Source organism: Pipistrellus hanaki (genome assembly GCF_964339955.1).
Source record: "Pipistrellus hanaki genome assembly, chromosome: 6".
In the NCBI taxonomy this organism is placed as follows: Eukaryota; Metazoa; Chordata; class Mammalia; order Chiroptera; family Vespertilionidae; genus Pipistrellus; species Pipistrellus hanaki.
Genome location: NC_140508.1, coordinates 35,355,171 through 35,381,046, shown reverse-complemented (window position 1 = coordinate 35,381,046; position 25,876 = coordinate 35,355,171). Strand labels below are relative to the sequence as shown.

Here is a 25,876-nt window from a genome sequence, read left to right as displayed (position 1 = left end):
CCAACCCCCGCTTTTTTTTTTTTTTTTTAAATATACTTTATTGACTTTTTACAGAGAGGAAGAGAGAGGAACAGATAGAGACATCGATGAGAGAGAAACATCGACCAGTTGCCTCTTGCACACCCCCTACTGGGGATGTGCCGGCAACCAAGGTACATGCCCTTGACCGGAATCGAACCCGGGACCCTTCAGTCCGCAGGCCGACGCTCTATCCACTGAACCAAACCGGTTTCGGCCCAGAAGGCCTTTAAACCTCCCAGGGGCCCCCACACTTTACCATCTTCGGGTCCTGGCCCGCCCACCGCTAGCCCCGCCCCACGGCCCCGCCCCCGGAGGCCCCGCCCCCAGCGGTCCGGGCTGGGCTGGTGGCGGCTGGCCCGGCGGGGCCGGCTGCCCTCTGCCCTGGGCGCTCGGCGGGAGCGGGCCGGGCACCGCGGGGCCGGGCGATCGCGGCGGCCCGGGGGCTGGAAGATGGCGTCCGGCAGGCGCGCCCCGCGCACCGGGCTGCTGGACCTGCGCACCGCGGCGGGCTCGGGCGCCGGCGGCGAGCGGTGGCAGAGGGTGCTGCTCAGCCTGGCGGAGGACTCGCTGACCGTGAGCCCCGCCGACGGCGGCGAGCCCGGCGCGGAGCCCGGCGCCCCGCGGGAGGCGCAGCCCGCGCAGCTCAACGGCGCCGCGGAGCCCGGCGCGGCCGCCCCGCAGCTTCCCGAGGCGCTGCTGCTCCAGCGGCGCCGGGTGACCGTGCGCAAGGCCGACGCCGGCGGGCTGGGCATCAGCATCAAAGGTGGGCGAGGGGGCGCCGGGGGCGGAGGGGTCCTGGGGGGCTGGCAGCGCACCGGGGGCGTGGAGTTGGAGGACTCCTGTCTGGGGGTAAGAGGGTTCGAGGGGGCAGCGGGAGCCGGGGCACCAAGGTCGTCGGAGAGGGCTTCGGGAGTCCGATGTCTCCAGTCGAAAGGCACAGGTGTGGAGGGGGTGGGGGACGCCCAAGGACACGTGGGTGGGGAGTGCTGTGTGGAGGCGTAGAGAGCTGAGAGCAGTTACCATCCAGGGGTTGCATGGACATCAAGGACAAGATGGGCCCCGGGAAAGCAGAGGATGGATGCAGAAAAGGGATTGAGGCCTGGGACTGGGAGGTTCCTAGGGCAGGGAGGAGGAAGTCCCTGAGACACAAACAAGGTGGGGGCTACGGGTAAGACCTGCAGTTCAAAGCACAGGGGTCAGTTGGAGACTAGGCACCTGCTGGGCTCACAGTCAGGGGGCAGGAAAAGACACACAGAAATATGAGGACCCAGTAAGGCTGTGTACCTAGGCTAAGAGGTGGGTTTGAGTTTCCTGATCTTACTAACTCCTCCTTGCACAGGACTGAGAGGGGTGGACCTAGACTTGTTACTCCTTCCTCTCTGGGAGCTCTCAGCTTCCAATATTGACAACTTTTTATAAAAATGTTTTTATTGATTTCAGAGATGAAAGCAGAGAGAGAGAGAGAGAGAGAGAGAGAGAGAGAGAGAGAGAGAGAGAGAGAGAGAAACATCAATGATGAATCATTGATCAGCTGCCTTCTGCATGCCCCACACTGGGGATTGAGCCCACAACCTGGGCATGTGCCCTGACTGGGAATCAAACCGTGAACTGATTCATAGGTCGATGCTCAACCACTGAGCCATACCAGCTGTACCTGACAGCTTTTTTTTAGGTTGCAACCAGACTGTTTTTGAGTCCAGGATCAACTGTGTGAACTCAAATCACTTCCCATCTTTGAACTCCAGTTTCCTCAACTACATAGTGAAGCTAAAAATATAGTTGTGATGTTTCTATGAGCACAGGAGCCTGGAGCATTCACCCTGCCAGCACATAGTAGGTGCTTGGTTATTATTGCTGTTAGATGAAAGGGAAAATGGAGGCCAGGAGAGATTCCCAAAGCAACGAAAAGCAGTGCTTAAAATCCCTGCACACCCCAGCTATTGGGTTCACCGTTCCTACACAATTACTTTTCAGGGTCTCAGGCCAACTCTACTATCATTCTGGATGTGCTCCGTTCCCTCTTCCTGGTGCTGGGTCTGTTCCAGTGCTTCCAGACCCTTTGGCCTGAGCGAGAGGGCAGGGATGGTGGTGGCTCAGCTACTACAGTGTGCTAAGTGCTACGGCACTCTAGGCTCACGATCCACTTCATCCTGGCAACACGTGGTGAAAGGTAGAGAGCATAGTCAATATTTTGCAGGTAAGAAACTGAGATTCAGAAAAGGAACAATTTCCCCAGGATTCCACAGTCAGTGAGTGGCAGAGCTGGGATTTGAACCTTAATTATCAGGCCACTAGATAGTGCCCAGGGAGTTGATTCTTTCTCATGGAAGGGCAAATCCCCATGTAGTGACCCCTACAAGAGAAAAATGATAACCCAGGGAGTGGGCATCCATCTTAGCCCCAAACTCTAGCCCGGGGTTAAAACAGATCAATCCAGAAGTTGTACACTTAATGTGTCAAAGCAGGAAGGAACTTAGCGTTCATATAGAGTTATACTTTGTAGATAGACTAGGAGAGAAGCAGGGACTTTCCAAGGTCACATAAAGTTACACCCTAGCACCATACTTCCAGGTGGTCGTGAAGGTACTTTTGGAGGCATCAGGGGAAGTACCAGCTCCATTTAATTCTTCATGTATGTAGACTGCACTCCTGTTACCATGATGACCTCCCTTCTATGGTCAGCCCAGCCCGAGCAGCCAGGAATGACCACAGTTCCACATTGCACTGAGGTTCCCAGTTTCAAGCCAAGCAGGGCAGATATAAATAGAAACCTTTTCCTTTCCTTGGCCTCAAGCTCTATGCAGAACAATAAGCAAACTGTTAGGTCTGTATGGGGTCAGGAGAAACTTCCAGTTCTATGGTTGCCACACATTTATTCTGTGACCTTGGAATAATGACCGCCCCCTCTCTATGCCACTAGTTCATCTTCAGTCTTTCAGGGATGGACCCGTGGTGTGATATCTGAGGGCCCTACGTGCAGTCTGCCACAGAGTTAACGGTATTGCTTCTGAAGCTGGGACGCCTACATTCAAATACAAACTGGCTTTGCCACTTACTAACTGGGCAACCATGGGCAAGGGGCTTCTCTTCACACTTCAGTTTTCCTCATGGGAACCTGAGCGTGCCTGTGTGATTGGGGAGTTGTGAAGATGCAATGAAACACCATTGACAACATTTTGCTACTTGGTACTTGGAACTAACAGTAACTATTATTACTTTATTTTATTTTATTTTAAATATATATTTTATTGATTTTTTTTACAGAGAGGAAGAGAGAGGGATAGAGAGTTAGAAACACTGATGAGAGAGAATCATCGATCAGCTGCCTCTTGCACACCCCCTACTAGGGATGTGCCTGCAACCAAGGTACACGCCCTTGACCGGAATCGAACCCGGGACCTTTCAGTCTGCAGGCCGATGCTCTATCCACTTAGCCAAACTGGTTTCGGCACTTTTTTATTTTATTTTATTTTATTTTATTTTAAAAGAACGTTCAAGAATTTAGCAACAAAGCAATTCAGAAAAGTGTATTAACTATTTAGTTATTTTTTTTTATTTTTATTTTTTTTTAAAATATATTTTATTAATTTTACATAGAGAGGAATTGAGAAGGACAGAGAGTTAGAAATGTCGATGAGAGAGAAACATCGACCAGCTGCCTCTTGCACACCCCCTACTGGGGATGTGCCCGCAACCAAGGTACATGCCCTTGACCGGAATCGAACCCGGGACCTTTCAGTCCGCAGGCCGACGCTCTATCCACTGAGCCAAACCAGTCCCAGCTATTTAGTTATTTATCTAGGCTTTTGAAACCTCTAGGTTTTTAAGGCCTACGTCTAGATCCTGGATTGTAAAATTTAGAGCCATGGCAATAGCTAATCCCATCATAATGCCAAATTAGGGGGTACCAATGGGTTTCCCTCACTGTGGGAAAATTGCTTAAAACCCAAAATATGTATTTAAGGAAAAATTACTGAATCCCCTTGTAAATTACTCAAACACTGGTGAATACCCAAAGCATTGGACCAAAAGATCCAGTGACCGAACTGTAACATTAAGAATTTAGAAAAGGACTTTCTCAGTGAGGAAACACTCACCTGTGTTCACTCCTGTCCTAGTCCCGGAGCCTGTAGAGGTGAACCACTGGGGAGAAGAGGAAAGTTTGTTCTAGAAGGAACTGTCTACGGGATCATAGGATTTCTAATCTTGGAAAAGGGAAGAATAAATCACTTGTTGAACGACTGCATGTCTTTTCCAGGTCTAAAGAAAAAACAAAGCATGTATAATGGAATCCAACTCTCAGAAGACAGCAAAAAAGAAATTTTCAAAGAATTTCTTGTACAATGAGGCTGTTCAAATTTGCATGTAATCATTTCAGTCTTTATAAACAAAAACATTTTGAACCTTAAAAAATGACTTATTATTATTTATTTATATGTTTTTTAAAAATTATCTTAAGTTTTACATATGTCTCCTTTTCCCCCAATTACCCTCCCCCCCAACCATTCCCAAATGGACAAGCCCTCACCGCCCCAGTGTCCATTGATTATGCTAATATGCATGCATACAAGTGCTTTGGTTGACTATTAGCATTATTAATGTCCCAAACTTCTAAGATTCTTTGCTGAAATTCTCTTTATCCTCCCATCTCCCCTTTCCCAGCACTGGGCCGGACACTGCGGAGGCCTTCAAAAATAATTTTGCCTCCATGTGATTCCCAAGGGTTGGAGTGTCTGCCTCAATGTCTCCCCCTTTCTGTGTCTGTGCAGGGGGCCGGGAGAACAAGATGCCTATTCTCATTTCCAAGATCTTCAAAGGCTTGGCAGCTGACCAGACAGAGGCCCTCTTTGTTGGGGATGCCATCCTGTCGGTGAACGGGGAAGACCTCTCCTCGGCCACTCATGATGAGGCGGTGCAGGTTCTGAAGAAGACCGGCAAAGAGGTGGTGCTGGAGGGTAAGCCCTGGGGAGCTGAGGGTGTTCAGCTCATCCCTACCGCCTCCAGGCCTCGAGCAGGGGCGTCTGGGAAGTGGGCAGGATTGAAAACAGAAACAGGACCTGGGGACCTGCCTTGAGACTGCATGGGATGGTGGGAGAGCCAGCGCAGAGGCAGACAGACCTGGTTTTCGTTTCCTCTTTCCCACTCCCTATCTCTGTGGCCTTGGGTAAGTCCCCGCACTGTAGTTTCCTCATCTGTAAGTCAGGTCTGTAATCTCTGCCTTGCTGGGTTGTGTGAATAGGACAAAAGGCCCATGGCAGGGTTGTCACTCAATGAGTGACTCAGGGGAAGAGAGAAGATGAGACTGGAGATGGGACTGCTAAGACTCTTTCCTGAGGAACCTGGAGAGCTCTTAAGTTCCAGTTCTTCCAGTACTCAGGGGCTCTAACACCCTGAGGCCCGTCTCATTTGGGAGAAGACAAGGCTCAGAAAGGAGGTGTTTTTTGTTTTGTTTGTTTTGTGGGTGGTTCCTCTCCACTATCCCTTCACTGTGTGTCTTTTCTTTCTTTCTTTCTTTTTTTTAAAAAAATATATTTTATTGATTTTGTACAGAGAGGAAGGGAGAGAGATAGAGAGTAGAAACATCGATGAGAGAGAGTCATCGATCAGCTGCCTCTTGCACACCCCCTACTGGGGATATGCCCGCAACCAAGATACATGCCCTTGACTGAAATCGAACCCGGGACCCTTCAGTCCCCAAGCTGACTCTCTATCCATTGAGCCAAACTGGTCCCAGCTCACTGTGTGGTCTTGGATGAGACCTTTGCCTTCTCTAGGCCTCCATTTCCCCATTGGCTGTTACAGGCCTCTTGCTGTGGTTGTTGTATATCTTCCTTTTGCCATTTCTCTCAAGAGATTTCTGCTTTGCTCAGCCCTTTCCTCAAACTCCAGTTTGCAGTTTCCGGAAGTCGTGGGGGCCTGAGGAATGTGTCTGGCTCATGGCCCAGAACAGGCACAGGGAGGTGGCGGGGGCTGATGGAGAATGCCATGCTGAGCTGAGCCCCAGCCCAGATCCTGACACGTTGCCTTTGTCTCCCCAAATGTGTCTCTAAGAGGCCACAGAAATAAACAGCGTTGGGTCTCTGGGTGATCTTTGGCATTCTTGTTCTCTCTCAGTTTTTATTTTTAATATTTTTAATTGTTTTTTTTTAGAGCGAGAGAAAAAGAAAAAGAGGGGAGGGGGGAGAGAGAGAGAGAGAGAGAGAGAGAGAGAGAGAGAGAGAGAGAGAGAGAGAGAGAGAGAGAAATTGTTGTGAGAGAGCTGCCTTTTGCACTTGCCCCGACCTGGGATTGAACACACAACCTGGGTGTGTGCCATTACCGGAATCGAACCTGCCACCTTTTGGTTCATTGGACGACATGCCAACCAACCAAGCCACATGGGCCGGGGCTCTCTTAGTTTTGTTTGACTTTTATATTTTAGGTGTATCTATTTAAATGCTACTGGTGCAGTTTTTATTTTTATTTTTTGGTGCACTTTTAACATATACAGTGTATTTAATTAGAGAGTAAGTTTAGTAAAGCCGGGGACAGTGAAACAAGGAAGAGCCTGGGACAGAAGAAGCAACAGGAGAGAGACCAGGTGGGGCTGCTTCCTTCTCTAGAAACGTTAAGGGAAAGCAGTGAGCAAAGGCGGGGCTTCTGTCAGCTCACTGGAGAGTCAGAGAAAAGGGGGCCCTGGGGAGAGGTTCTGGGGGTTAGCCCACTGCTCCCCTGGTTGCAGGTCTGTGGGAACCCTTCGATGCATGCCTGTGGGGGAAGGAGAGGAAGAAGGGAAAGGTGCCCGAGTGTTCCTGGGAGGGAGAGCGCGCGCCTACAGTATATATTTTTAAAAAGCTGACACTGCAGTGTTGGTCCCTAAAAGCTTAAGTACATCAATCATATTTTAACAGCAAAGTTACATTAATGATATGGCTATAAGATACTTTTTCTCCCAGATGTCTTATTACTAGCCTCTAATGCAATTTGAAACAGTTGAAATTTATCACACTGTCATATTTTGGTTGACTTGAAAAGCTCTTTTAGTTTTTGCTGTTTGGAAGTCTAGCCCAGGAGTCCTCAAACTTTTTAAAGTGGGGGCCAGATCACGGTCCCTCAGAGAGCTGGAGGGCCGGACTATATGAACTACTAATTCCTACTGTAACACCTCGGCTGCGCTCACTGCCCGAAAAACCTGGCGGGCCGGATTAGACTCCTCTGCGGGCCGCATGTGGCCCGCGGGCCGTAGTTTGAAGACCCCTGGTAGCCTATAGATGGCAAAATTTCTACTATAGACACATTTCTAATCCACACGGAGGTCCCTCTCAGCCCCTCATCTTTCGGTTGAGAATGCCTTTATTTGGGTTCTCAGTGTGTATCATTCTGAAAGGTAGCATCTCTGAGTGTTAGATGCTTGAAGCATCTCCTGGTTTAGGAGGTACTTGTAATATCCAAACCTTCCATCTAACTCATTTACTCTATTCCTTCTTCACTAAGACAAGAAACATTTGCAGAGACCTACTGTGCACCTGGTTGCAGAGCATTGAGTTAGAAGCTGAACTAGACCCAGGCTTCTCCTGAAGGAGCTCACCATCTGGAAGGAGAGATAAAACATAAGCACTGTCTCTTCTACATAAACTGTTTAAAAATCAGAAAGGAGCTGGAATTGATTAATAAGGTCTACCATGGATATGGCAAGGAAGAGAAGTAACCTGTGTGCCATCCCAGGATTGAGGGTCTCTAGTGCTATGTTCTCTGAGACTTTTATAGGGCAAGATCTTTCCTTGGCAAATCCTGCTTCAGGTCTCCAGGTGGAGCTTGGCCTCTCTCTTTAAAAAAAAAAAAAAAAAAAAAAAAAAAAAAATATATATATATATATATATATATATATATATATATATATATATATATATATTAATTGTTATCAGAGAGGAAGGGAGAGGGAGAGATACAGAAACATTAATGATGAGAGCGAACCATCAATCAGCTGCCTCCTGCCAGGAATCGAGCCCCAAATCCAGGCATGTGCCCCAACCCGGGAATCAAACTGTGACCTCCTGATTCATAGGTCGACACTCAACCATTGAGCCATACTGGCCTGGCAAGCTTGGCCTCTCTGTTGCCCAGTATAGAATTTGGCACATAGTAGGCACTTTATAAATGTTAGTAACTCCCCTCCTGTTTCACTGCATTTTTATAGAATTGATATTATTTTTTCAAATGTTTAGTAGCGTTCTCCAGGGAAGCCACCTTTATAGAAAGGTTTTTAACTCAGCTTTTAATGTTGTTAATAGGGTTATTTAGAGGATCTACTTTTTTTTTTTTTTCTTCTTGATGAGCATTGGTAGTTTTTGTCTTTCAAGGAATTTGCCCTTTTCATCCAAGGTGTCAGATTTATCGACATAACAGTCATTTCTTATTTCTGCCTTTTGGATGAGAGCCCTCTTTTGCTTTTTCTTTTTCTCCCCTCCCTTTATGCTGCTCTGCTTGCTCAGTGGTTTTGAAGGCACTTATTGGGGAGACAGCGGAGCAAACCAGGTCCCCGACATGTCACACACGCTGAGATAGGGTCTGCCCAGGGATGGGGGGAGGAAGCGGTTTCTTCCCTGTGGGTTGTCAGGAGAGACTTCCTGGAGAAGGGGATGCTGCCAGTTTATGAGCACTAAGCAGAGGCGAGTTCGGGGTGGAGGAAGGCGTTCCAGGCAGGGGAACTGTGTGAGCAAAACCATAGAGGGGTAAAGTGACTTGACTCTAACAATTCAGCTTTATCTGAATCTATGGCATGAGGAAGGAAGTGAAAAGAAGAGGCTAACCAGACTGACAGATACTGCAGAGCCAGACTAAAGGAACTGGACTTTCTCTGGAGAGAAAGGAAGAGCCATTGCAAGGTGTTCAGCAGGGCTCACAGGGTCAACTCTGAGCTCTAGCAGCATCACTCTGGTTCTGAGGGAGGCACAAATAAATGCAGTATGGCAACCGGGAGGCGAGGCCATGAGCAGGAGGGAGAAGGTGGTGGTTTGATTTAAGCAGGCTTGCATAAAAAGAATTTGGAGGTTGTGGCCTTCTTTGTTAATTTCCCCCAGCTTTTTCTTAGTCAAAGTCTCTTTTGAGTTGCTTTCTTGGCCCAGCAAGCTTATGGAAAGAGTTCATTTCAACCAAAGCAGTAAAGGGGTGAGAGTAAGGACTGGAGTCAAAAATCTTTGAGTTGCACGGGTGAACTGAGAAACTTGGAGGATGTGAGGGAGCTAAGATGCTGGGTTGTGGCTGGTCCTTGAGATTTGGAGGAATCTGTGGAGAGGGTAAGAATTGGGCAGTGGTCTGAGTCTGGAGCCAGTGCTCTTGAGAGCCTCTCTGGGCCTAGGTTCTCTGCTAGAACCCAGCCACCGGTCACATTGTTCAGAACGTCCCTGCCCCTATCTCATTCATAAGCTACCTCCGAGGGGCCATGGAAGGGTGGCCTGTCCTTTGTGTCTTAAAAAAAAAATTAAAAAAAATTACTGATTCAGAAAGAAAGGGAGAAGGAAAGAGAGATAGAAACATCAATGATGGGAGAGAATAATTGATCTGCTGCCTCCTGCATGCCCAGAATGGGGATCAAGCCCGCAACCTTGTCATGCGGAATTGAACCTTGACTTTGTGGTTCATGGGTTGATGCTCAACCACTGAGCCACACCAGCCGGGTAGGTGGCCTATTCATTGGGTGAGAAGTTGGCAGGGAAGCTGGGCATCTTTCCTGAGGCCTGGGTCTTGGTAGGCACAGAGCTTCCTGAGAATGTCCTAGAAGGACAGATGTCACTGACAAACTCTGGGTGCCAGCCAGATCCCTACTTCTTTGGCCTAAGTCAGGGGCTCAGCTGAGCATCAGCAACCCTAGTCTGCCTTCTGTACCTTTTCCTCTGGGAGGTTAGGGGCTTGCACAAATGTCTTGAACCTGCTCTCAGTTGCAGGGATGTGTTTGTGACTAGTCTGGGCCCAAGCTGGCAGCCAACACACCTCTGCCTGCTACTCAGAGAGGCCCATTGTGTGCACAGACCTGGAGCCAGGGCCAGCCTGGGTCCTTGGAGACTAAGCCTGTGGGAAAAGAGGAACAGCCGAATGCCTCTCCTCCCTCCACCTCCAGTGTGGCTGGCAAGACAGAGTCAACAGTGAGCTTGCGATGCATTAAAATGTAATACTAAAGGACAGTGTAAATTAATGAAGTCAATTTTGGTACTTTGTACAAAGGGGAAGTGCATTCCACATAAAGATCAGGCTTTTAAAAGATACAGGAATAGCCCTAGCTGATTTGGCTTTGTGGATAGAGCATTGGCCTGTGGGACTGAAGGGTCCCAGGTTCGATTCTGAGTTTTGGGCTCGATCTCCAGTAGGGGGCAACCAATCAATGATTCATTCTCATCATTGATGTTTCTCTCTCTCTCCCTCTCCCTTCCTCTCTGAAATCAATAAAAATATATTTTTGAAAAAGTCTCCTTTAAAAATAAATTAAAGACACATGTATCTAAAAGGCACATACCGTAATAGGAATTTCTATAATCCCTGTTACAGTCAAAGTTACCAAGGTTTGTTGAGAATAAATAACTTTCTTCAAGTCACCCAACCAATAAATTGGCAGACTCAGAATTGAAACCAAGGTCAGTTTGGTTGCAGAGGCCACCATTGCCTCAGCCTTGAATAATACCTACCTTGTATTGTTGTTTGCAAGATTAAAAAATAATACATGTAAAGTGTGTGTAACATGCTGAGGCCAGTGCCCACAATATATACTTATTCATTTTATTTGCTGTTCATAAGGATGAGACAATGCGCTTGAAGCACATAGCACAATGTCTTCCACATGGTAAGCATTCAATAAAAGTCAGCCTATATTATCATCACATCAGCAGATTATTGTTTTCTCCAGTAAAACAATTCCTGCCCCCCTCTGAGGGCAGGAGTCATGTGTAGTTTGCCTCAGAGCCCGTGGCCTGGCACGGGGCCCAGCACACATTAGATCTTGGAGAGTGTTTGGGGAACGATCACTAGGGTACATCTCAGACCTCTTCTACTTTATCTTTAACCTTGTCAATTGCAGTTTACTTTCCTAAATGTGCCAGGTGGGGCTCAAGACAAGCTGGGCTTCAAGGCTCAAGCTGGGCTTGACTGACTCCTGAGAATTTCTTTTCTTTCCTTTTCATTGAATTTATTGGGGTGACACTGGGTAATTGAGGATTTTTGTGATGAGTTAGTTCTGCTAACTCCAGGTCTAGGCCCCTGCCAACTTCTTCCCTGAGAGATGGACACTGCCAGGTGTCATGACTGAATTTGGCTCAGCGCATCACCACCATCAAAAGTGGGATGTTGCCCTAACCGGTTTGGCTCAGTGGCTAGAGTAGGGGTGTCGAACTCAATCAGAGAAGGGGCCAAAATCTAAAATCCAGCCTAAATCGCGGGCCGAATGGTTTACTGAACAGTCATAAACTGACAATGTCATAAACTGACAGCGGAGTGCAGTGATGACAGCGCGGTGCGGGCCACATTGCAAGGCCTGGCAGGCTGGATTTGGCCCGCGGGCCTTGTGTTTGACACATGTGGGCTAGAGTGTTGGTCTGCGGACTGAAAGGTCCCAGGTGTGATTCCGGTCAAGGGCATGTACCCTGGTTGCAGGCACATCCCCAGTAGGAGGAGGTGTGCAGGAGGCAGCTGATCAATGTTTCTCTCTCATCGATGTTTCTAACTCTATATCCCTCTCCCTTCCTCTCTATAATTTCAGTCAAGGGCAGGTGCAATGGTTGTGGGCACACCCCCATTGCACATGCCCCAGGAGGCAGCTGGTTGATGTTTCTCTCTCATCGATGTTTCTAGCTCTCTATCCCTCTCCCTTCCTCTCTATAAAAAAAAAATCAATAAAATATATATATTTTTTAAAAAAGTGGGATGTTGCCCTAGCTGATTTGGCTCAGTGGATAAAGCATCGGCCTGCAGACTGAAGGGTCCCGGGTTCAATTCCAGACTAGGGCACATGCCTGGTTGTGGGTTCCATCCCCAGTGGGAGGCGTGCAAAAGGCAGCCAATCAATTATTCTCTCATCATTGATGTTTCTATCCCTCTCTCCCTGTCCCTTCCTCTCTGAAATCAATAAAAATATGTTTTTAAAAGTGGGATGTTATTAACCATTGCAGCTAATTTGAGGTCACCCGAGTTGGCTTAGCTAAGTGATGCCATGCTCCTGAAATGCCGGTGGGACTCTTTGTCCTGGGAACAGAGTCATAAATGTAGCTCCTATTCAGACCTCCCATGGCCACAAAGACCTGTTGTTCTAATCATTGTTTTCAAGGGAAGATTATTTGGCTACACACACCACACACCACACCACACCCACACAGTTTTAGGCCATGTGACTCCCCACAGACAAGATTTGGCTTAATGTAGTCCTGGCCTGTTCCCTGGGTCTTGATTAAAATTCCTGTGGGGCTCTGGAGGGGGGTTCTGACTTTGATTAGCTGTGTGAGTCTGGCTGCTGATGGTGGTAGAGGAAATAATAATGATAATGATGTAGTGTCTGCTGTTCATGGAATACCCATAGTGTATTAGACACTGTGCTAAGTGTCTTCCATATGTTATCTTATTGATTCCTCAAAACCACCTAGTGAATTAGGTACATTATTTATTCCATTGTGCAGTTGAGAACAATGAAACTCAGAGAAGTGAAGCTACTTGCCCAAGGCCACACAGTAGCCGAGATAGAGTTTGAGCTCAGATATGTCAGATGCAAGAACCCATGTTCTTAAATATTTATACTGCACTGCAAGTCATTTAACCCCTGAGACTCAGTTTATTCAATTTACTCAACTGTTAAATAAGGACATAGATCCATTTCTTGAAATGGTGCAATTAGATGAATATGTGTTTGTGAGAGTTGAGGTTGGTGCTTGGTGCATAGTAGGCGCTCAATAAGTACTTCTTTTTAAGATCCCAGGACTCTTTGCTTCTGGACGGGTTGATGAGTGTCTCATCCCAGAATCCTGGCTTAGATGATTTTGAATATGGTGGTATATACATATATTTTTTTTGTTAATCCTCACTTTAGGATATTTTTCCATTGATTTTTAGAAAGAGTGAAAGGGAAAGGGAGAGATTGACAGACAGATCATTGATTGGCTGCAATCAATGTGAGAGAGATACATTGATTGATTGCCTCTCATGTGCACCTGACCAGGGCCTGGGATTGAACCAACAACCGAGCTATATGCCCTTTATCAGAATTGAACCCGGGATCTTCAGTTCACCAGCCAACGCTCTATCCACTGAGCCAAACCAGCTAGGGCTATACATATATTTTAAAAAGTAGACTTTCAAAGAAATATAGAAAGTAATATATGCCTATTGAAAAAAACCTAAGAGAGTGAGATAAAGCAATTATCTTTTTATAGAGATAACCACAGTTGATATTTTCACATTCTTCCAGAAAATTTCCACATTTGTTTTTATCACTTAACAAGTTGAGGACATATTTCCAACTCAGGACATGTAGCTATGTTTCATTCTTTTTTTTTGTTTGTTTTTTTAGAAGTTCTAGAAAACTAGAATTTTAGTATTTCTTACTTGTATTTAAAAAAAAAAAAATATATATATATATATATATATATATATATATATATATTATTGATTTTTTACAGAGAGGAAGAGAGAGGGATAGAGAGTTAGGAACATCGATGAGAGAGAAACATTGATCAGCTGCCTCCTGCACACCTCCTACTGGAGATGTGCCCACAACCAAGGTACACGCCCTTGACCAGAATCGAACCTAGGACCTTTTAGTCTTCAGGCCAACGCTCTAGCCACTGAGCCAAACTGGTTTCAGCCTTACTAGTAATTTTTAAAATATGTTTTTATTGATTTCAGAGAGGAAAGGAGAGGGAGAGAGAGATAGAAAAACAATGATGAGAAAGAATCATTGATCGGCTGCCTCTTGCATGCCTTCTACTGGGGATTGAGCCTGCAACCTGGGCATGTGCCCTTGATTGAAACTGAACCTGGGAACCTTCAGTCCGCAGGTTGATGTTCTATCCATTGAGCCAAACCAGCTAGAGTTTTGTTTCATTCTTTATAATGATTGCACAATATTATCCTATATAATAAAAACCTAATATGCAAATCGACCAAACTGCTGAACAACCAGTGGTGGAATGACAGGTTGCTATGGCCTCCTGAGAGGGAGGCAACCAGCAGCAGTGATCAGGGGCGGGGCCAGCTGGTAAGCACCCTACCTGTTGCCTCTGGCAAACCAGCAGTCAGACATCCCCTGAGGGCACAGGCTGGGCTGAGGGACTACCCCTCAACTCCTTTACCCCTCCACCCCCTGCACAAGTTTCATGTACTGGGTCTCCAGTATTATTGGTATTTGTACATGAATTTAACCAATATTTTCTGATTCCTGTCTGTGTTCCATGACTAGATGTGGGTACTGGTGATATAGCCAAGAATAAAACATAATTAGGAGCCCTGGCCAGAGCTCAGTTGGTTGGGCATCATTCTGTGCACCGATAGGTTGTCGATTCAATTCCTGGTCAGGGCACATGACTGGGTTGTGGGCTTGGTGCAAGAGGCAGCCTGTCGATGTTTTGCTCTTACATTGATGGTTCTCTCTCCCTCTCCCTTCCTCTCTCTTTCTAAAACTAAATTAAAAAATATAAAGTTAAAAAGAAAGACTGAGTCAGGAAACTCCTATCTTGTATTTAGCAGCCTCTACCCATGGACATTCAAGTTGTCACTAGTCTCTTGAACCAAAGACAATTGTGCTGTGACCCCCTCTGTGCACTTAGGAGCATTTATCTGAGGCAGGGCTCCTGCAGAGGATATTATTAGATCAAAGCATTCCCATGCCTTTAGGACCGTGATAGATGGTGCCCCTTGTGTTGCCTAAGGGTGTGGTGAGGTGAGATTCTTTTGCTCAGAGTGTGGCAACCTAGGCTCTGTTGTTCAGTCCTGCTTCAGGGCCTGCCGGGGCCAGGGACTATTTATAGTCCAGCCTTGCTAGGCCAGCAGGACTTTAAAGGTCATCCCTTCCAGAGCCTGTTGGAACCTCACGTCCACGCCATACCATCCTGGGTGGCATGTGGGCAGCCCTGACTTGAGCCTTTATAGCGCTTTACTCAGAGAGCTCGTGTATCAAGTGCCCATTATTAAGGCAGAAAAAATTAGGCCCAGAGAGACCTTGGGACTTGCCAAGGCCAGAGAGCGAGTGACAGGGCCTGGATTAAAATCTTTGTCTGTCTGTAACTGCATTGTGTGCTCGTCCCCTTATACTGTTACACTGAGAACAGCAGCAGAAATAATAACTATATTACTTATTGAAGTTCTATTCCATTAGGTGCTGAATATCAATATTCTGGAAGTAGATATATTTTGCTCCCATTATAAAGATGGGAAAATAGAGGCTTACAAAAGGCAAGTCAGCTGTCCGAGGTCACAGAGCAAGGAAGTGAAACCCAAGCCTATTTGATGTCTCTTCAGGCTGTCAATATTAATTCATTAAACAAATTTCTTATTTACTGATTACCCGGTATATGATGGTACTATTCTAGACGCTGGGGATATCCTAATGAACAAGAAAACAGGTCTCTGCCCTCACAGGACTGACATTTCAGTTGGAGGAGAAAGGCCATTAACTAGTAAACAAACAGATCATGTAATTTCAGGTGAGGGCTAGTAAGTCACGTACTGAACAGATAAGGAACAGCTTGAACTTAGAGAACAGGCTTCAGCCAAGACTCAGTGCCACAGTATTCAGTCCCAAACATTTATTGAGCACTGGCATAAATACTGGGCATACTGTATTGAGCCCAAACAGATGCACCCGCTATCTCTTCTCAGCCTTTTGGCTAAGATCAAATGCAGATGTATCTCCTTTTCTTCGCTCCATGGGCCAGACAAATGGTCCTGCCTTGTCTGTTCCTTGTGTTTTTAAATATATTTTTATTGATTTTTACAGAGAGGAAGGAAGAGGGATAGAGAGCTAGAAGCGTCCATGAGAGAGAAACATTGACCAGCTGCCTCTTGCATACCCCCTACTGGGGATGTGCCCGCAGCCAAGCTACATGCCCTTGACCGGAATCAAACCCGGGACCCTTCAGTCCGCAGGCCGACGCTCTATCTATTGAGCCATACTGGTTTCGGCTGTTCCTTGTGTTTTTAGAGAATCCTTGGTCCGTGGGGCCCTGGCTTCTCCCCTTGGGAGAGCAGGGACTTGGGGCCTCGGGAATGGGCAGTGTTTATATCTATCACAGCTTCCTTGAAGAGGAAAGGCCCATGTGTCACTGCTTATTGGGCTTCTGGGCCAGGATCTTGGCTGGGGTGGGTGTGGATACCAGCTGTGTCTATCCTTGGAGTCTCAAGAATGCTGGCCACAGGGCCATCCATGGTCGTGTCCTCAGCTTTCCAGGCCATCGCCTTTAGGCAACCTGCCCTCTTGCTGAGTGACTCAGGTAGAAATCAGAGCAGAGAGGAAGACTCAGAGCTGGGCTATTTATGGTCACACTCCAGAGCCCCCATGACTCCACCCCCATTGGTTTGTGAAATCCAAGCCCTGTATTGAGTGCCAGCTGGTATGCTGTCCATTTATAGCATGTTCTTGTGGGAAAGGAGAGGGAGGACCCAGATCTGGAACAGCCTGGGTGGGTGAGCAGGGACTCTACCAGATTTTCTGGCTTCAGAGTTGACAAATGTTCATTTGTGGAGCACATAGGATAGGAGATCCCTGCTGCATTCTGGGGACACAGAGATGAGCCAGATGAGGTCCCTACCCTCACAATGCTCCCATCCTGGTGGGGGGCAGACCTCCACACAGACATAGGAGAGTGGATTCTAGGGGACTGCAGAAGCGATGGCTGAGGTAGAACCAGTGTGGGCATCTGGGAAGGCTACCTAGAGGGGTGAGTTTGAGCTGAGCAAGGACCTCTTGGAGTGTGGCATCTTCTTCCTCCTGGTGAACAAATGTGCCCTGCCTTGGCATTCATGGAAACTGACTCTGGGTTTGAACCAAGCCCAGTTTCTGTCCTCTGGGAGTTCCATTTTGGTGGGAGAGACAACCCCAATGCACAAAATAACAATAGTGTTCTAAGAAGTGTGGGCAGAGGTGGCTAACAGCTAAGAAACATATTTCTTTTTTCTTTTTTTTTAATAAATTTTTATTGTTCATATTATTACAAGTGTTCCTTCCCCCCCCTTCCCACCCCACCCTCTGCCCTTTCCCCACTCCCCATTGTCCTCATCCATAGGTGCACAGTTTATGTTCAGTCTCTTCCCACATTCCCCTGTCCCCTTTTCCCCAAGAATCATTAGTTCACTCCCCTTCCATACCTCTGATTCTATTATATTCAACAGTTAATATTGTTCATCAGATTTTTTTTTTTAATTTCCTTGGTTTTTAGATTCACTTGTTGATAGTTACGTATTTGTTGTTCATAATTTTTATCTTTATTTACTTTCTCTTCTGAAAGAACCCCCTTCAGCAATTCATATAATTCTGGTTTGGTGGTGATGAACTCCCTTAGCTTTTTTTTATTAGTGAAGCTCTTTATCTGACCTTCGATTCTGAGTGATAGCTTTGCTGGGTAGAGTATTTTTGGCTGTAGGTTCTTGCTATTCATCACCTTGAATATTTCTTGCCATTCCCGTCTGGCCTGCATGGTTTCTGTTGAGAAATCAGCTGACAATCGTATAGGAGCTCCTTTATAGGTAACCACCTGCTTAGCTCTTGCTGCTTTTAATATTCTCTCTTTGTCCTTTGCTCTTGGAATCTTAATTATGATTTGTCTTGATGTGGTCCTCTTTGGATTCATCTTATTTGGAGTTCTGTGTGCTTCCTGGACTTGTAAGTCCAATTCTTTCCCCAGGTGGGGGAAGTTTTCTGTCACTATTTCTTTCAGTATGTTTTCGATATCTTGCTCTCTCTCATCTTCTGGGACCCCCATGATTCTGATGTTGGATTGTTTGAAGTTGTCCCAGAGGTTTCTTACATTATCTTCAATTTTCTGGATTCTCTTGCCTTCTAGCTTCTGCAGAGGAGTGTCTTCTGGCTCTTTATGTTCCAAATCTTTGACTTGATTCTTGCGATCTTCTATTCTGTTTTTAGGACTCTGTAGAATATTTTTTATTTCAGACAATGTATTCTTTATTTCTTGTTGATCCCTTTTCATATCCTCATAGGTCTCATTTATTTTATCGGCCTTTTCTAGGATACTCTTGAAAAACCTTATAAGTGTGGTTTTGAACTCTATATCCAGTCGCTTTTTGTCCTCCATTTCTTTCGTTTGTGATCTGTTTGGTTTAGCCATTTTCGCAGGCAGCTTTTCTGATGGGGCGGGGTTTCAGGGTGGAGCCTACAGCCTTGGCTTCCGTCAGCCCCGCCCTATGCGACTCCTGAGACTCAGGGTCCTTCAGTACTTGTTGCAAGCACCTCTGAGAGAAAGGTGCCCTCGATTTTCGCCTGCTACCAAACTGTGTAGGCTCTCCCGCAATGGGCCCGAAACTGGGGTTCAGTTCAGTTGGAAGTGGAGTTGGAGATGGCGTTCAGAGCAGTCTGGAGCCCCTGTCTCCTTCCCGCCAGGGCAGTCCTACGGCACAGCCGGCCGGCCCTTCTCTGCGCGCTGTGTGCGCGTCTCTGGGACCTCCTTTCGCTGCTTCCCCAGGTTCCGCCTTACAGCCCAGCTCCCTCTGGATGAGCCTGGGTCCCCGGGGTCTGGCCTAGAACGGGGGTTCAGAGCAGTTGGGGGCCCAGCACAGTCGGAGTGTTTATCTCCTTCCCGCTAGGGAACGCCAGCCAGGCACTCGGCCTCCCTCCTCTCCGGCTCTGTCCTCTCCGCGCACGCCGCGTGTCTCCGTACCTTGGGCTTTTACAGCTCCTCCGCGCTTCCTTCTGGTTTTCTCCTTGCTTCTCGTTGTAGAATTTCCAGTCAGTCGACTTTCCTGTAGTTCTGGGTAATGTCCATTTTATATTTTAGTTGTATTTTATTGAAATTGTTGCGTGCGGCTGCGGCTAGGTGCCTACCCGAGCAGCCATCTTGGATTCTCCTCAAGAAACATATTTCTTGAGTCCTTAACTTGTGCCACATGTTTTACATAATCTCTCTTAATTCTAACATCTCTCTAAGGTAGACAATGTCATCCCTCTTATATTATTATTATTAATCCTTACCTGAGGACATTTAAAAAATTTATTATTTATTTATTTATTTATTCATTTATTTATAAAATAGATTTTTATTGATGTCAGAGAGGAAGGGAAAAGGAGAGAGAGAGATAGAAACATCAATGATGAGAGAGAACCATCAATTGGCCGCCTCTTGCATGTTCCACATTGGGGATCAAGCTAACAACCTGGGCATATGTCATGACTAGAAATTGAACCATGACCTCTTGGTTCATGGTTTGATGCTCAACCACTGAGCAACACTGGCTATGTTTTTAATTAATTTTTAGAGAGAGAGAAACAATGTGAGAGAAACATTGATCAGTTGCCTTCCATATGTGCACTGACCAGGGATTGAACCCCCATCTGGGTATATGCCCTGACTGGAATCAAACCCATACTTTTGGTGTATGGGATGATGCTCTAACGAGCTGACCCACACCGGCCAGGGCTCATTCATCTTTTACTGACTTGCAGAGTGAGACCCAGAGAGGTGTCCATGGTCACACAGTTAGACAGTACTGGAGGTGGAATTCAAGTCCAAGAGTATCTATCTCCAAACAGTGTATTAAGAGCATTCTGTGCAGAGGTAACTGCATTTTCAAAGATGTGGGAGTCTGGAAGCTAGTACAGCTTCTGAGAACTCTAAGGAGGTCAATATGCCTGGGCTCTACAGCAGCGGTTCTCAACCTGTGGGTCGCGATAGCCCAGAGGTTGAGAACCGCTAGCAGGGTCATCTAAGACCATCGGAAAACAGATATTTACATTACGATTCATAACAGTAGCAAAATTACAGTTATGAAGTAGCAACAAAAATAATTTCATGGTTGGGGGTCACCACAGCATGAGGAACTGTATTAAAGGGTCACGGCATTAGGAAGGTTGAGAACCACTGAATTAGAGGGTGAGATTAGGGATCTGACAGGAGGAAAAGCCAGAGAAGTAGGCAGGGTCCTGGAGAGCCTTGATGTTGGATAAAGGATACAAGGAAGCCAGAGCAGGGCTTTGAGTAGGGTAGGGACATGGCCAGTTATAGCAGAGAGATCAGATGTACCCTGGGGGGGAGGAAGGGAAGGGGAAGGCTATATTATTTAAGATGATTTTGTCTGCAAATCATAGGAACCCGATCCAAAGGATTTTAAAAATTGAATAAAATGTGTTTTATTCACTCTATCTCTAAAGGTAGCTTGGCTTCAGGGTGATTAATCTAAGGACTCCCCACTCTCGGTGTGTGGACCTCAACCCTTGTGGTAAAAAAGTGATTATCATTGCTCTAGGACCAATTCCCCTTCTAGCAAGAGAATAGGAAGGAAGGGAGTGTACTTTCCTTCATCCCTCATTGGCCAGAATTGTATCATCTGTCCCTTTCTAACCAATCACAAACAAGAGGGATGGAACAATCATGATTAGCTTTGGCCAATCAAGATTTTCCCCTTGGGTTTGGGAGAAGCCCAGCCTGTGGGGCTCAGGGGTCTGTTGGCAAGGAGAAAAGAGCAGGGGGATGGCTTGAACATCGTATAGGCTGTGATGTGTCCCACCTTCATTGTCCCTTGAGACATAACCCAACATTCAGTTCTGGGGTAAGTCATTGCTATAATGATGATGTTGAGTTCCCTCAGCCTGGCCTGTGCCCTCTCACAGTCCTGGATCCCGAGGGGAGTGGGCCTACGATGTCAGTCAGACATCCTTAGCACCTCTGCGTTGGCGGGACAGGTTCCTGCTACTGCTGCTGCGCTCGCCAGCCATGAGCCCAGCTTCGGGCTGAGCAGAGCTCCCCTGTGGGAGCACACTGATCACCAGAGGGCAGCTCCTGTATTGATCGTCTGTCCCCTGGTGGTCAATGCACATGATAGCAACTGGTCATTCTGCCATTTGGTTGATTTGCAAATTAACCTTTTATTATATAAGATTGATTTTTTCAGAGAGGAAGGGAGAGGGAGAGAGAGTTAGAAACATTAATGATAGAGAAACATCAATCAGCTGCCTCCCGCCCTCCCCCCCCCCGCCACCCCACTGGAGATGTGCTCTCAACCAAGGTACATGCCCTTTACCGGAATCGAACCTGGGACCCTTGAGTCGCAGGTCGCCACTCTATCCATTGGGCCAAATTGGTCAGGGCTGATCACGACTCTTTTGGTTGCAAATGTCATAACTTCTGCTGACATGGCAGCCTGACTTTCTGATGGACGAGCATTAGAAACTGGTACATTAGCAGGTGTTTCCCTCGTTTCTTGATGTGCATCTCCACTAATTTGACATCTCTGCAAACCAGCTTTCCCCTCTTCTTTGTCCCCACAGCAGCAGATGTTTGACTCCCATAGCAAATTTGTTTAAGACACCAGTCTCCATTGGGTAGCCTAGAGTGGGCTAGGTGTTCACCCATGGTCCAGCTAGCATAGCCAGGAAAGCAGGGTCACATGTCAGAACATGACTTTATGGGTCAGTTGGGCAGAGAAGTAGGCTGCTCTTCTAGCAATACGAAGATGTACTAATAGGGTCATCATTTGCTGCATATGACTTTTTGAATTTAATTTTAAAGTAATTAAAACTAAATAAAAAGCCCACTTCCTTGTGTCTGTGTGGAGCTCCCATTAGGCTGAGAACACTGTGGAGGTGGGGTACTTAACTGACTCATAAAATAAAAAATGCAATTCCTCATCTGTACTAGCCACGTTTCAAATGTTTAATAATCACATGTGGCTTAGTGCTACTGTACTGGACAATGTATGTATATATATATATATATATATATATATATAGAGAGAGAGAGAGAGAGAGAGAGAGAGAGAGAGAACATTCACATAATCACAGAGAGCTCTGTTGGACAATGCTATGCTCTAAGGCCATGGTCGGCAAACTGCGGCTTGAGAGCTACATGCGGCTCTTTGGTCCCTTGAATATGGTCTTCCACAAAATACCACAGCCTGGGCAAGTCTATTTTGAAGAAGTGGAGTTAGAAGAAGTTTAAGTTTAAAGAATTTGGCTCTCAAAAGAAATTTCAATTGTTGTACTGTTGATACTTGGCTCTGTTGACTAATGAGTTTGCCAACCACTGCTCTAAGATGTCCACTATACTCAGTGATGATTGTTCAGAGCTAAGAGGGCCCTTAGGCACCTGTATTGGTTACGGTGAGTGTTATGCTGCTACAATAAGAGACCCATAACATACTATGGCTTAACTGTGCTAGAAGCTCCTTGCTTTCTTAGTAACATCCAAGTAAGACAGGACATCTTTAAGGTGTCAGCCTTCCTTAGCGTGTGGCTCATGAACTCATAGTTAAGATAATGTTCCACCACTCTTTGTTCTAGCCAACTTAACCCTGTTGGGGAAAAAGAGGGTGAAAGGATCTGCCCCCTTCTTTAATAGACAGAACTTGATTGTTACACACACCCCTTCTGCTCTGGCCTTATCAGCCAGACTTGATCCCATGAGCACCTATATAGCTGCAGGAAGACTGGAAAATGAAGTCTGAAGCTGAGAGGCTATCACTCTACCAGAGGACAGTTAACAGCCTCTACCACACGGCTGTCTCATTCAACCCCTCTCTTCTGCAGATGAAAAGACTGAAGAGAGAGAGAGGCAGACAGTGGGATAGTGGCAGAGCAGTAACATCTCCTAACTCCCCTCTTGGTGCTCTTTTACTGTCTTGCTGTAGCTGTTGTCTGTTCCCTTTATTTTTTTATTTTTATTTTTAAAAAATGTATTTTTATTGATTTTTACAGAGAGGAAGGGAGAGGGATAGAGAGCTAGAAACATGGATGAGAGAGAAACATTCATCAGCTGCTTGCTGCACACCCCCTACTGGGGATGTGTCCGCAACCAAGGCACATGCCCTTGACCAGAATCGAACCTGGGACCCTCTAGTCTGCAGGTCGATGCTCTATCCACTGAGCCAAATAGGCCAGGGCTGTCTGTTCCCTTTAAGCAGTCATCCCAAAGATCCAAACACTTCTACTTACGTGGTTAGAACTTAGTCACATGGTGACATGTAGCTGCAAGGGAGGCTGGGAAATGTAGCCTTTCTTCCAGATGGCCATGTGTCTATAAACCGGGGAAAATGAGAGAATAGATGTTGGAATGCATCTAGTATTTTCTACCATAGAGTCAGAGACTTTAGCCCAGGGGAGGATAGTGACATTAGTCCTAAATTGAATTCTTAATGAATTAGTGAAAATTGTGATGTGTGCTGCGTGGGAGCCCATGTCACAGTGGTAACTGCTGACCTGTCCCCTGACCAGTCAAGTACATGAAGGAGGTCTCACCATATTTCAAGAACTCTGCCAGCGGGACCTCGGTTGGCTGGGACTCGCCTCCTGCCTCGCCCCTTCAGCGGCAGCCTTCCTCCCCTGGCCCCCCACCCCGAGACTTCAACGGTGCCAAACACATGTCCTTGAAGATGGCATATGTCTCGAGAAGGTGTACCCCCAGTGACCCAGAGCCCAGGTAAGCCTGGAGTGGGGGGCACCTCAGACAGTCATGCCCTGTGTTGTTAGGTGGTGGGGCCAAAGGAAAGATACTATTGCCTGAACATGGTAGGTGTTTAAGAAATGTTTGTTGAATGGATGCAAGAGTGAAGTTATGGGGATGAGGGTGTGCTTGCTTTTCTCTTCTTCCTCTGGGAAGTTCACATCTAAGGAGGAACTTTGAATATGGAGAGCCCCGAGTGGGATTCCAGTCCTGGTTCTGTTGAACTAGTCCCTTTTCCTCACTGACCTTTAGATTTCCCATTGTGAAAGAAGGTTGTCAGACTCAGCGATCCTCTCAAGTCTCTACCGACTCTATGGAGATTCGGAGATGTCTGGTGATACTTGTTTCAGGCCATAGAAGCTTATCATCCTTCACATCTGAGCAGCCCTTAACAGTTCATTGATAAGATTGATAACAGCCAACATTATTGTGTTTACCACACACACATTTATTTAGCTTTCACAGCAATCCTATGAACAAAGTCCTATTATTTCACCCCATTTTATAGATGAGGACAGAGAGAGGAAGTAAACTGCCCAAGGTTAATCACACAACCAGGAAGAGATGGAACTTGCCTCTTTCCAGGTAGCTCTCTCTGCTTTAGAAGCTATGGGTGCCTGAGTGATGGTGGTGGTTGAATGAAGTGTATATTGATCAAGTGGGGTATGCGGTGTTGAGGGTGGTGCATATATTGAGAGTGACAAAAAAGGTACTGTGAGTCCTAGTTATAGCCAAGGTTCAATGTCAGTCAAATACCCAATATTGGCATCCAAATCTCCTGGCCCTATTAGATGACCCAGCCCTACCCTGCCCCCATGAGGCAAGAAGTGGTAATTCACAGGTCACTTATAGGTATTCCACCAGTGGGACTTTGTATTAGGTAAAGGTGAGGGCTATTAGTCCTTTCCGAGACTCATAGGATCTTAGGTTAATCGTGGTTTCCAGCCCATCTCGAACATCACCTGAAGCATGTGTGTACATGTATTTCTATGCATGTGCCTGTATTTCTATGTGTGTGTATATGTGAGCATTTGCAAGGATATCGGTGTAGATTTGTGCATGTATTTATGTTAACAATCATATGTGTATATGCATGTATGCATATGTGCTTGACCATGTGTGTGCATATGTAACTACATGTGTAACTTGAATATAACTGGGGTTTCATATAAGCACTATATCCCAGTCAAAGGAACACGATCTGTTAACTAAAATATAATGAATAATATTTTACTTTTACTTAGGGTTACATTGGGCTGCAAATATCAGAAACTCTAACAAGTAATGGCTTAAATAAATGAGAGGATTATTTTTTCACATATTTAGAAAATACAGGGTCAGCTATTTATTTAGGTTCTATCACTGCTCAAGAATGCCCTCAGGGTTCAGGCTTTCAGTTTTTTTTCTGTCATATTTAAAAAAAAATTAAAAATTTTTTTTTATTGATTTTCCACAGATAGGAAGGAAGAGGGATAGAGAACTAAAAACGTCGATTAGAGAGAAACATTGACCAGCTGCCTCCTGCCCAGCCCCTACCGGGGATGTGCCCACAACCAATGTACATGCCCTTGACTGGAATCGAACCTGGGATTTTTCAGTCCGCAGACAGATGCTCTATCCACTGAGCCAAACCGGTTTCGACTAAAAAAAATTTTTTTTAAATTGATTTTTAGAGAGAGAGAAAGGAAGAGGGGTAGAGAGATAGAAACATTGATGAGAGAGAAACATTGTCTACTGGCTGCCTCCTGCTTGTCCCCAACCAGGGACTGAGCCTGCAACCCAGGCATGTGCCCTGTCCGGGTATCAAACTGTGACCTCTTGCTTCCTGGGTCAAATGCTCAACCACTGAGCCACAATAGCTGGGCTCTCCTGTCATCTTTATTGAGGGTTTTCTTCTTCTTTGAGGCAAGATGGTGGCTGCAGCTCCAAGCAGATGTCCATATTCTTGACAGGATGAAGGCAAGGGAAAGGATTTCTTCTCCTGATATTTTGTTCTATTGCTGTATAAACAAAGCATCTTAGATTTTAGTGTCTTAGAAGATAATGGTTTATGATTTCTCACAACTCTGGTTGGCTCACCTGGCAAATTCTTCTGCTCTATGTAGTATCTGCTGGGGCTGGAAGCCCAAGATGGCGGTTTTACTCGCACGCCTGTGCCTCGGCTGGATGGTTGGAGCAGCGAGGGGCTGGCGGAGCATTCTGGGTGGCTAGCTTGTTCTCCCTCTCAGGGTAGTTGGATTTCA

General features: G+C 46.2%; 1 protein-coding gene across 1 annotated transcript in view; it reads left to right on the top strand.

The window, feature by feature from the left end:
* The first annotated feature begins 337 nt into the window (after positions 1–337).
* The window catches only part of SNTA1 (syntrophin alpha 1), a 31,469-nt gene continuing 5,930 nt past the window's right edge, over positions 338–25,876 (top strand). Inside the window, exons 1-3 of the mRNA XM_084888571.1 lie at positions 338–784; positions 4,791–4,976; positions 23,405–23,609. Coding sequence (XP_084744697.1) covers positions 472–784; positions 4,791–4,976; positions 23,405–23,609 — 704 coding nt within the window. The 5' untranslated portion in view covers positions 338–471. The remainder of the gene's footprint in view (positions 785–4,790; positions 4,977–23,404; positions 23,610–25,876) is intronic.